Source organism: Cylas formicarius, unplaced genomic scaffold, assembly GCF_029955315.1.
Source record: "Cylas formicarius isolate icCylForm1 unplaced genomic scaffold, icCylForm1.1 PGA_scaffold_8__14_contigs__length_24414737, whole genome shotgun sequence".
Classification (NCBI taxonomy): domain Eukaryota; kingdom Metazoa; phylum Arthropoda; class Insecta; order Coleoptera; family Brentidae; genus Cylas; species Cylas formicarius.
Window position 1 is genome coordinate 17,300,097 of NW_026844361.1, and position 11,626 is coordinate 17,311,722.

At 36.7% G+C, this 11,626-nt stretch overlaps 1 protein-coding gene across 1 annotated transcript; it reads right to left on the reverse strand.

The window, feature by feature from the left end:
- Window positions 1-5,087: 5,087 nt before the first annotated feature.
- Window positions 5,088-6,726, reverse strand: LOC132706784 (uncharacterized). Its single transcript, XM_060678320.1, has 2 exons — window positions 6,629-6,726; window positions 5,088-5,306 (listed from the first exon to the last, which is right to left on the reverse strand). Exons 1-2 carry the CDS (start codon window positions 6,671-6,673, stop codon window positions 5,118-5,120), a joined length of 234 nt encoding a protein of 77 aa, XP_060534303.1. The 5' UTR covers window positions 6,674-6,726; the 3' UTR covers window positions 5,088-5,117.
- Between the last annotated feature and the right edge of the window lie 4,900 nt (window positions 6,727-11,626).

The following is an 11,626-nucleotide window of genomic DNA, read 5'->3' on the forward strand; positions in this document are numbered from 1 at the left end:
TGCAGTTTTTGGTATTTTATTATGGGTATAATGCATTATTTATCCATGTCACTTCGGCACATATCATTTGATCTGCTCTTGAATCAGTTATTAACAAATTATTGCTACTATTCTTCCTTTTGTTGTGAATTTATTTTCCTTCCGGTTATATAATTTTAGTGAGTTTCCGTTGACTGCTGAAAAGCCTGTCTCATCATGAAACCAAAAGCGTGTAGTCATTCTGAAGTTAACGATATTAATTTCCGAAAATGTTGGGACACTGCCGATGGAACTATGGCAACAGTCTTACCAAAAACAGTCCCGTTCGTTTGTGCCATTCTAGAAATTTCCTGCAATTTCTCCTGGTCGCTTTAATCATAAATTATGTCGCCCGAAGTTCTTACGATAACTATTTTTCGAGGAAAGTCCTAGTGTCCTTAATTGGCTACGAGATACAATAAAATATGGATTTATAATTATTCATGCATCTTGTAATAAATCCAGCTGTTTTTGCGAGCATCCCGTATAGCGACATAGAAAAGTATTGATTTAAAAAACGGTTATTTGAATGATTTGAATTTTAAATAGTTTTGGTGGGGTGGATTTGGTGGATTTGGATATTATTCTGGAGAGTAATTGACTTTTATACCCCAGCTGGCTACTGCTACAAAATGTGCAAATACGATAATATATACATTTAGATTATTAAAACTAAATTTAGTGTCCAGGATTATAATTACCCGCACCTGGAAGCCACCTTAAATATGAAGATTGTGGAAACCCGTCTCTGCTGTCAAAAAAAAATGGATCAATGATTTTGTAACAACATTTTGTATAAAAAATGGAATACAGTGCCGCAAAACACTTCAAATGTTGACCACGGCATATGGTGAATCTACTTTGAGCAAAAAAAAAATTTATAAGTATTACAAGGTGTTCCAAGATGCCCGAGAACGCCGATGACGAACTTGGGTCTGGCTCCCCCAGCAAGTGACAAATGGTGTTGAATTACTAATAGAGAAGTGACTGAAGACGTCGGCATCTCTATTGGTTTGTGACATGCAATTTATTCCGAAGTTTTGAGCATGAAATGCGTAGCAGGAAAATTTGGTCTGCTGATGTCAATGATGATCCTGATATGCTCAAAAAGGTCATAACTGGTGACGAATCAAGGGTATATGGTTATGACGTCGAAACCAAAACCCAATGAAACCTAGAATCGTCAAGTTCGAAAAAAGCACGTCAAGTTCGATCACATGTCATGGTTTTGCTTACTGTTTTCTTTGATTATCGTGGCGTAGTACATCGAGAGTTCTTACCACAAGGTCGTACGGTCAATAAACAGTATTACCTTGAAGTTATGCGTCATTTGCGAGAACCAATACTGAGGAAACTGCCGCAATTATGGGAAAACAATTCATAGATTTTGCATCAAGATAATGGACCTCCTCGCTCATCCTTGCTTGCGTCTAACTTTTTGGCCAAAAACAAAACCACAATCGTGCCTCAGCCACCATATTCACTGGAGGCTATACCAGAAAGTGCAAAAAACGTTGGCACAAGTGTGTTATGTCTGGAGAGGATTACTTTACATACATTAGAATTATAGTTTCCTGCATTTCAGATTTTTAGATCTACACACAACGAATAGTTCCTAAATTAGAATGATAAATACAATAATAATTACACGCGATTGAAATTATAGACATGGGCAGATAATTGAAACCTTAATAATTCTAAGATCAGGTAAATAAAAACTCTCTCTTTCAAGAAACATCTTTCGAATATAGGCTAACTTGTAAACGAGGAACATCGTACAAAATTTGAGGGGTACCTCCTATGACTTAACGGTCCCTACGTCTAATTGCCCCACCAGAACTCCACAGAATGTACTATATCGTGCTCGGGGATCAGTTTTCAACCAAATAGGCTGCACATCCATCAAGATCTACCATCTCTTCGAATAAACAGATTGAAATCTCGTAAGTGATCATTGCGGGAATCAGAACCGTTAGTGGAAACCATGCTGAACATGAATGGGAAAGTGAAATGCAGTCTTCGAAATTTAATGGCCGCAGGTCCCTTCCGGATCAGAACTCACTCGTTGGCTTTGTTCCATCTGGAAAAGGATCAGAACTGGACACGGCATGTGTTCAGACTTTCTTTGGGAATGACACAAAGCACCATTACCACAATGCCATTGCGGGGCTGCATGTCAAATCCCCAGTTAGAGCCTACCAAGGAAATCCATCATGGTGTGCTTAAACCGTCACCAGAAGTAGTCAACTGGATAGAAAATCTATCATGTTGCGAGTAGTCAGATAAAATATAATTGTTGGAGTCCAGAGACATAATAAGGGGCTCTAGAGTGTTTTATAGCATTTTATGACCTTATCACATGCTCTCTTCTATTTCGGTAACGGGTTCGTCATATTTACTCAATTTTTTACAATCCACTGTCTTTATTCCCTCTTGCAAGAGGGTTTCAACGTCCCCTCATTTTGAAAGTGGCGTTATGCTTTGGCCAATTTTGGTTGGTTGTGGTTAGTTTTGATTAGATTTCATTTTGAAGCAATATCGCCTAACAAAAATTTCGTACAAAAGGTTTTTTGAAACTTACAATCTCCATTAGCTCCTTTTCATCATATCCTTCTGAAATTAATGTTGTCATGTTTTTCCGAGTAGACGTGAGCATTTTTTCGGATTTTTTTTAGTGGTAGTTGCCATTATCAGGAACACGAGGAATAAGATTTAGCATTTCTTCAAAGTGGCTTATTCAAATTTACAATCTTCAGTAGCTCCTTTTTCGGCTTTTTGCTTCTTATTTATGAATGATGTCATTTTTTTCCAAAATGTCGTGGGTAGTTTTTCGGATTCTTTTGAGTAGTGGTATTATACATGACTATAACAGATCCGGGAGGAATACGATCTAGTCGAGCATGTTTCCATGAAAGATTGCCCCGCGCTTTTTAACGGTATATTGTTCATTTACACAAGTTTCGTCCAGATAATGAATATTTCGTCTTCTTCATTTGAATTTGTCTAGCTGCATATGTTGCATCAGTGGACATTTTTCAAAACAGCACTTCTATACAAAATGTTAATTGGTTAGCTATTATCTTGATTCGGATTTAAAGGCCGTCGTCGGTTGGAATTACTTCCTAACGTTTCGCTAGCACGAGTGGCGAGCTTCTTCAGAGGTCCTTCCATCTCCGATGTTGGACATAGACTGATGATTTCTCCTGCGCAGGTTGTATTTATGCCGATTGGTAGTGGGCGGGGCTTGTTCCGCTTCGGTTGGTCTCGGGATATCGATCGGTACTTCTCTGTCCGTCCTAGTCAGACAGAGAAGTCTGCAGTAGCTGAACACGCACTGGACAGCGGGGAACACAGGATACACTTTGAGAGCTGTAAGTTACTAGCATCGGTCAACGGCTATCACAACAGACTAGTCAGGGAAGCCATTGAGATACAAAAACACCCACACAATTTCAACAGAAAGGAGGAGACCCTTAGACTCAACCAAATCTGGAACCCGATCCTTAGGAACGCCCGAGCAGTACCGATCGATATCCGGAGACCAACCGAAGCGGAACAAGCCCCGCCCTCCACCAATCGGCATAAATACAACCTGCGCAGGAGAAATCGTCAGTCTACGTCCAACATCGGAGATGGAAGGACCTCTGAAGAAGCTCGCCACTCGTGCTAGCGAAACGTTAGGAAGTAATTCCAACCGACGACGGCCTTTAAACCCGAATCAAGATAATAGCTCATCAACGGGCCGCGAAAGCCTTAACCAATTTATCGTTAATTGGTTATCCTTATAAAAGAAATAAAATTGAAAACTTAAGTGAAAACTGCTATAACAGATAATATTTAAAAATATATTTTTTAGAATCTTTGCACATTTAAAGTAAAACAATCCATATTTATTCGATGATTTATTAAATGATTTTCTGTTTTCAGTTTTGGTTAGTTTTTAGAGTTTTTTCATCCTCATTTATTGCAGATTCTTGAGATAATATATAGAAAGTATTAAATTTGTAAAATAATATACAGTGTGCTGCATTTAAGATGAAGGCATCTCTATATTTTGGCCATCTAAATAAATACAGAAGTTTCGCACGGTCATGCAGGCTGAAGGTTCACAGGATACTGAACCGAAATTTAAATCTTAAACGCGGCCTGCTGCTAACCCACAATGTTAATTTTCCTTATTTTGCTTCGCGATAGAGAATAGCGGAGAAAGTTATTTGAAAAAGTCGTTCCCAGCATACCAAATTTCATGAAAAAGTCTCATTTTTAATTTCCTTATTATTTTATGTTAATTTTTTTAGTCGGTATACTGATGTGCCACCGAAAGTAGTAATTTGACCGTTGTGAAATAGTTAATATCAATCAGATTAAACTTCCGGTTGATTACATTGAGTTCTATTTAATGATCACCGAACTAAAATGCCATTGAGTTTAAACGAAAAAACGAAAAACTGGTGTTATTAAAATACATGAAAATGGCATCCTTCACAAAATCAAGTCCTATAAAAACAGGTAATTAGATGCACTGGTAGTGTCATCGCAAAATTGTGGATACTGGGCCAGAGATAATCTCGACTGGGCTATAAATGGTATAGTTACAGATATTCCCAGAAAGTGAATGTGTCTGGTGTGTGATTTTGGGAGACCAAATAGTAGGTGCATTTTTCTTTAATGAATCATCATGCTGGTCGTTTAGTCAACTTTTTCTATTCTATGTATTTATTACCTTAAGCATCCATTTTTGTATTATTTCCAAGTGCTTAAAATAGGAGGAATTAGCACTTCCCAGTTAGTTACTCCAATGCATCACATCGGGTCTTCATATCGTATTTTTAAAATTCAATTTTTTTAAGTTGAGCTATTTGCTCGTTCCAGCGTACATGATGACCAGCTAACCTGAGAAAAACCAACCGAACCAAACGGAAAAGTAGTTAACCAGATTACAGCTTTACATCACTACATATTTTAATTGTGTATCTCTTCTAATGAAATTGAATAAAAAACTGAAGTTTTTTACAACTTTTATTGAATTTTATCGAAACAAAATCAAATTTAATCTACGTTGTCGCCTCATACTGCCCATTCCGCTATCGGAGTTTTATTTATTTTTTACCAGCGCCGCCTCCAGCCCCCGCGTTTCCGCCCGCCCCCGCCCCACCTCCGACATCGAAACCAAACCCAAATCCACCGCCAACACCGGCTTGACCTCCAGCGCTGCCCCCTGCACTGCCTCCGGCGTTACCGCCACCACTGGCGTAGCCCTGACCCTGAGCTTGAGCCTGATTTTCTCCCTAAATGAAATAGTAAAAATTCTCTTTTATGTAAGGTGCTATTGGTGTGTGTATATTTACGAGGTTAGCGCCAAAATTTCCCGGCCTGACATAGATGCAAATCCAATGTCACGATAACACTTTTGTCTTCTTTTAAATATTTATCTTAGTAGCCTCCAAAAAAAAATTGAAGTCTTGCGTCAACTACTTTTTTATTAACGCAAACTGAGTATAGAGCAGTCATAAAGTTTTTGATAAAAGAAGGGTTAGCACGGAATATTATTAAAGAAAGGCTGGATGGTGTGTACGGCCAAAGTTCTCCTTCGTATTCTGTACTGAAAGAATGGGCAAAACGTTTTCGAATGCAGCAGGAGTCGCTTGAAGATGATTCAAGAACTGGTCGACAAGTGGAGGTCATAACGGAAGATATTGTTGCGATTTTGGAAGAGGTGGTATTGAGTGATCGACGTTGAAAGGTCAATTAAATCTCAGAAATTACTAAGCTTTCTGATACAAGTATTCGTCGTGGGTCGGAACCGAAGCCTGTCATAGAAACGATTGTGACGGGAGATGAAACTATGGTTCTCTATTATGACCCTCTATCGAAAAAAAAAATCAATGGAGTCGCGTCTAAGGGTGAAGCACCTCCAAGAAAGTTCAAAGTCTGCCAGTCAACAAAAAATGTGATGGCCACCATCTTTTGGGATTGTGAAGGAATTCTTTTGATAGATTTTAATGATACCACTGTCAATGGTAAATATTACGCAACAATATTACATAAATTGCAAGACTGCATACGTGTAAAACGTCGAGGAAAACTGACCAGAGGCGTGCATCTTTTGCACGATAATGCACCTGTCCATACTGCTGGTGTTGCACAAGCTGCTATTTTAGAGTGTGGGTTCCAACAGATAGATCATTCTCCCTATAGTCCAGATATGGCCCCCAGCGACTATTATTTGCTTGGATGTTTGAAAAAGGCGGTTTAACGACGAAGTTGAGTTAAAAGAGGCTAATGGCGATTATTGGTCTAACTGTCGAGAATTTAGCACGTTGTTAAGTAACTAAAACTAGCTGAAGCAATTCTTCCTCTGTTTCCAAATTAAGTTGGTGCACATCAGTGCACCGAAAGATAAAAGTCGGAAGGAGTTAGATATCTCGATAGTACAGGCTAGGAAACGACTGAATGTCAATAAGGACATTTATTTTTTCAAAGCCCACTATGTTTTGTTTTTCCAAATGTCTGTTGACAGCGATCATACTATAAAATATTAAAATTTTGCTTTCGCTAAGCATGTTGATAAATGCCAATATAAATCGACGGAACTACAGTTTGGTCTTACCAAAAACAGGACCATCACGCAAAGTACAAACACAAACAATTTCATTTTGGTAGTTTCGTATCTGCTCGAAGAACTGTTTAACCCGATCCGTTTTCGGGTGTTTGTTTTATAGTGGAAAAATTGTTTTTGTAATTGGTTGTTACGATCTACAAAATGCGTTGGGAATCGCGACACCTGTGATTAAGTAATTTCGGATAATGGTTAGGCATATTTTTCCCTATGCAGTTTTTGGTATTTTATTATGGGTATAATGCATTATTTAGCATTATTTATTCCATGTCACTTCGGCACACATCGTTTGATCTATCAAATTATTGCAATTTTGGTTTTATGATTTTATATAAAATTTAAAATTAACATCAAAAACGTTCGGTGCTATTGAAAGGTTCGCAAAGTAACATTCTTCCTTTTTTAATGTTTTCATTTTTTTTCCGGTTGTATCATTTTAGTAAAACTCCGCTGACTGCTGAAGTGCCTGTCATCATGAGAGTCAGCATTGATGTCCAACGAATCAAAGTGTTACATAATGCCCAGTCATTCTGATATTTATTTCCGAAAATGTTCTTAGGTTCCCGATAGTAACGGTCTTCTCAAAAGCAGGACCATGCTAGAAATTTCCTGCAATTTCTCCTGGCTGCTCTTGTTATAAGTTATCCTTGTCCTTAAGAATTTGCAAAAAAAATTGTATAAAAAATGGAATACAGTGCTGCAAAACACTTGAAATGTTGACAACGGCATATGGCGACTTTACTGTGAGCAAAAAAAGTGTTTATAAATGGTACAAGCTCTTCCAAGATGGCCGAGAACAGTGGTTGAAGACGTCAGCATCTTTATTGGCTCGTGCCATACAATTTTTTCCAAAGTTTTGGACATAAAACGTGTAGCAGCACAGATTATTACCTTGGGGTTATGCTCCGAAACAATACAAATATGTTAAAAGAATTCATGGATTTTATATCACGTTGCTTGAGTCTAACTTTTTGGCCAAAAACAAAACAACAGTAATGCCTCAGCCAAGATATTCAACGAATATGGCTCCCTGCAATTTTTTCCTGTTCCCATAACTCAAGAAACCTATGAAAGGAAGGAGATTTGGAACCATTGAGGAGATAAAGAAAACATCGCTGAAAGAACTCAACCAGGAAGTGCTTACCAGAAGTACCTCGAGGATTGGAAAAAACATTGGCACAAGTGTATTATAACTTAAATGTCACACATCTCGTATACTGCTCGAAATGTAAAGTGGAATTTTTAAGAAATGTCAGATTTTTATGAAACTAGCTGTACACCCTACAAATCTTCTTAAACAAATATTGAATTTTAATTTTTCTTATATTCGCGGGTTGGGAAGAACGTTGGCACATGTGTATTATATCTGGAGGGGATTACTTTGAAGGAGACAACATTAATATTGATGAATAAATAAATATTTTTTGATAAAACTTAAAAAGCCACCTTACTTTTTGAACACACCTGGTATAGCAAAAATTCAGATACATTATAATGATAATTGTTACAGCAGTTTTAGCATTACTAATAATTAATTTATTCTTAGTAAACCAATTATCCGCTGACATCATTTTTGAGGTTTGTTATTTACAATTAGAACATTGGTATCGCTTGGTAATTGAATGCAATTCTGCACTATTGTTAATATAAAAATGAAATAATATTGGCCCTATTATACTGCCCTGCGGTATACTTGCAATGTTTTTCTTTTCTGAGATTTTGAGCCGTCCCCATTACAATTTGCTGCTTTATTTTTAAAAGGTACGATTGCACCCACCTTAAAGCCACTCCTCTTATTCCATATGTATGTAGTTTATTCAAAAGTCACTTTCTAAAACATCAAATATAAGTTGTACAAAGGCTGTTTGAGTTGTCCTGCCGGGCAAGTATCGATGCTCCATATTATTTATTAAAGTTTAAAATTCGATGACGCATCACTTTTTAGAAAATTTTAGAAAATGATGGGAGCAGGCGATAATTTAGCATGTCGTTCTGATAACATTTTTAAAGATTGGGACAACCAGTGCAGGTTTAACTTGATCTGGAAATGTTCCAAAGCTTAGCGTGTTTTTTATAAATACCAATGGTTTAAGAATCAATGGCAACACAAACGTTATGAGACTAGTAGAAACAGCATAGTAGCCACAACTATATTTATTCTTCAATTTTTTACCAATATCCCAAATTTCTTTTTCATCCACTGGTTGTAGAACTATTGCGGTTTGATTAAATGCAAGGTTCGAACTAAAAACTGCATTTTCTGAATCTTGTAACAAGTTTGGTGTAACACAAATTATGAATTCATTAAAATTATTTACTAAAATCTCTTTGTTATAGTCTGTTTATGGATATAAGAAAGTGACCAATTGCTTTTGAATGGGATTATCCAAGGGTGGTCATTAACATACAATGCAACAAGGCAATTACTTAAAATTTCGGAATTTAAATTCAGGTAAAATTATCGTCCGTATTAGAAAATAATTTTATACCTACCTGTGTTTAATATTCTTTGGTTTGGTATACTACTTAGTTTAAGTTTATTAGTAATCATTCTTATTTCGTGCGTAATAATACAGCGTCTGTTGAATCGTGTGCGAATTATGCAAAATATGTGCGAGTCTAGTGTATCTCTGGAGATGCTCCCGCCCAAATGTAGAAAACACTATTCTATTGAGTGGTGCCAGCAAGCAAGCGTCTTTAGAAGAAACGGCCACATTGACGGAAATTCCAACATCAACTGTATGCAAAATTGTGAAAAATCCCATTTCAGCGAAGAAAAAAAGAATCCATGTTGACATTTTCTCGAGGGTAGATGAAAGTGATCTAGATATCATACGGCGCAAAATTTACCGGTTACACGAGGAACAAAGCGTGTCTACATTAGATATCTTAATTAGAAGAAGAGGGAGATGAAACCGGTGTTAAATGTGGCAGAACTACTTTATGGAAGTGTTCGACACTTATGATACCCCGGAAAAGGGTTGGGTTGACTCAACTGATAAGTGTAAAACAAAAGCGCCATCAAAAGGAGGTAAAAGAATAACTATTTTGCAAGATGGTTGGATTCCAAATGGACTTTCTCTGTCTGCGAAAAATATTACCATGAAGACCGCGGATTTATTTGAAAATTGGTTTAAAAACAAAATAGTTCCAAACATTCCTCCTAATAGCGTAATTGTAATGGACAATGCAAGTTATCACAGTAGGCAGTTGGCTAAAATCCCTTCCTCATGTGACACAAAAGCAACAATCCAAAACTAAATGTATAATAACGACATTTATGTTCACGAAGATTATATCAAAAAGCAATTAATTGAGGTTCTACAAAGTCCGAACCTACAAAAGGAATACGTCTGTGATAATTATGCAAAAAATCTAGGGCATATAGTATTAAGGCTTCCACCTTACCACTGTAGGTATATTTAATCCCATTGAATATGTTTGGCACCAACTGAAATCTGCCATTCGTAACAATGTTTTACCCCTTGTTAACTCCTCAAACTTATAGAAACCGAAGTCTTTAACATCCCTCCACAAAGTTGGCAAATTCTGTTAAACATATAGAAAAAGCAGAACAATCGTATATCCATATTGCAAATAATAATTAGAACTGGCGATGATAACATAAATACATACATAAATAAATACATATTGTTTAGTATCTTTCCTAACAAAACCCCAAATGATTAAATTCTAAGCAAAGTGCGGATCGGTTCGGCCATATTTCATTCTTACAGCTTGCCTGGGTCTTTTCTTAATTCGTATCAGTGAGTCACTTTCTTATATCTATGAACAGACTTTACCTTCAATTTCCAAGCCTTTATTACCATGTTTTCCTTTAATTTCATTTACTATAGACATTTGTTTTTGTTATCTGAGTTTTTAATCTATCCGCAAGTTATTATATATAAATATATAATCATTTATAACTCTCTCAAATTAAGAAAAGGAGCATAGAACTGCGTTCCGCAATCAAAGTTAGATTATTAATCCTGTAGTTTTAATTTTTATTTTTATTGTTATTTTAAATTTGAAATGTAATTGTATTTCATTAGATTTAGGAGATCTAACCTAAACTTATTAAAATCGGTGGATCGTGCTTCAGTGATGTGAAAAGGCAGTAAATAAACAGCAACGCATTTAGGGTATGACGGTTAGTTTATTTCTTCATTATCAAAATTAATATTATATAACTTACATTGGCTACTTCCTGATTGTCATAATTCCCATAATTTTAAATAAAAAAAATACACATCCGATTCAACGATCACCAGTTGTCGGCGTATAGGATAATATATATATTATGGCAGAATGTTTATTTAACGAAACGCTTTTACCTATCCAAAAAAGTCTACCGACAACGTCAACGAAATGATCGGTTCTTTGCTATTCGCATTCACGGTTTCCATAGCGACCCTGGTGAGAAATCCTTAAGGTTCGGGTTAATTTACTTATTATTTGTTCTAGGGTGTCCTGAACGCAAACCCCAGGCCAGTCCAATCGCAACTGTCCCATCCATCGTTCGCCGATCCAGCTTTATTCAAATGTAAGTGTACGATCGCAGAGGCTGGGGAAACTAATTTTCCGACATTTTTCAGCAATGTACCAGCGTAGCTTACAAGAGGCTATCCTTCCAAGCAGCGACTTGGTAGGCGGAAGAGTGCGAAGAGCAGCGACAACCAAAGGTGAGTCGAAAATAGATAAGATACCTAAAGGCCAGGAACGAACAATACATCAAATATACATATGATGAAAAGCAAAAACTCTCCAAAAGTTCAACAATATCAAATTTTTAAATGCAATAATAACATAGTACATAAATTTAACAAATTCGTGGAACATTTGCTCACGATATGTTTTTTTCAGCTCAAGCTGACGACGACAGCAGCTCTGGTAAGAATTCCTCGCCCTTATTTTCGAAAAAAACTTCTATTTGAGTAATTGGTTTTAGATTCTTCCAGCGACAGCAGCGACGAGTGAGCGCCCAAG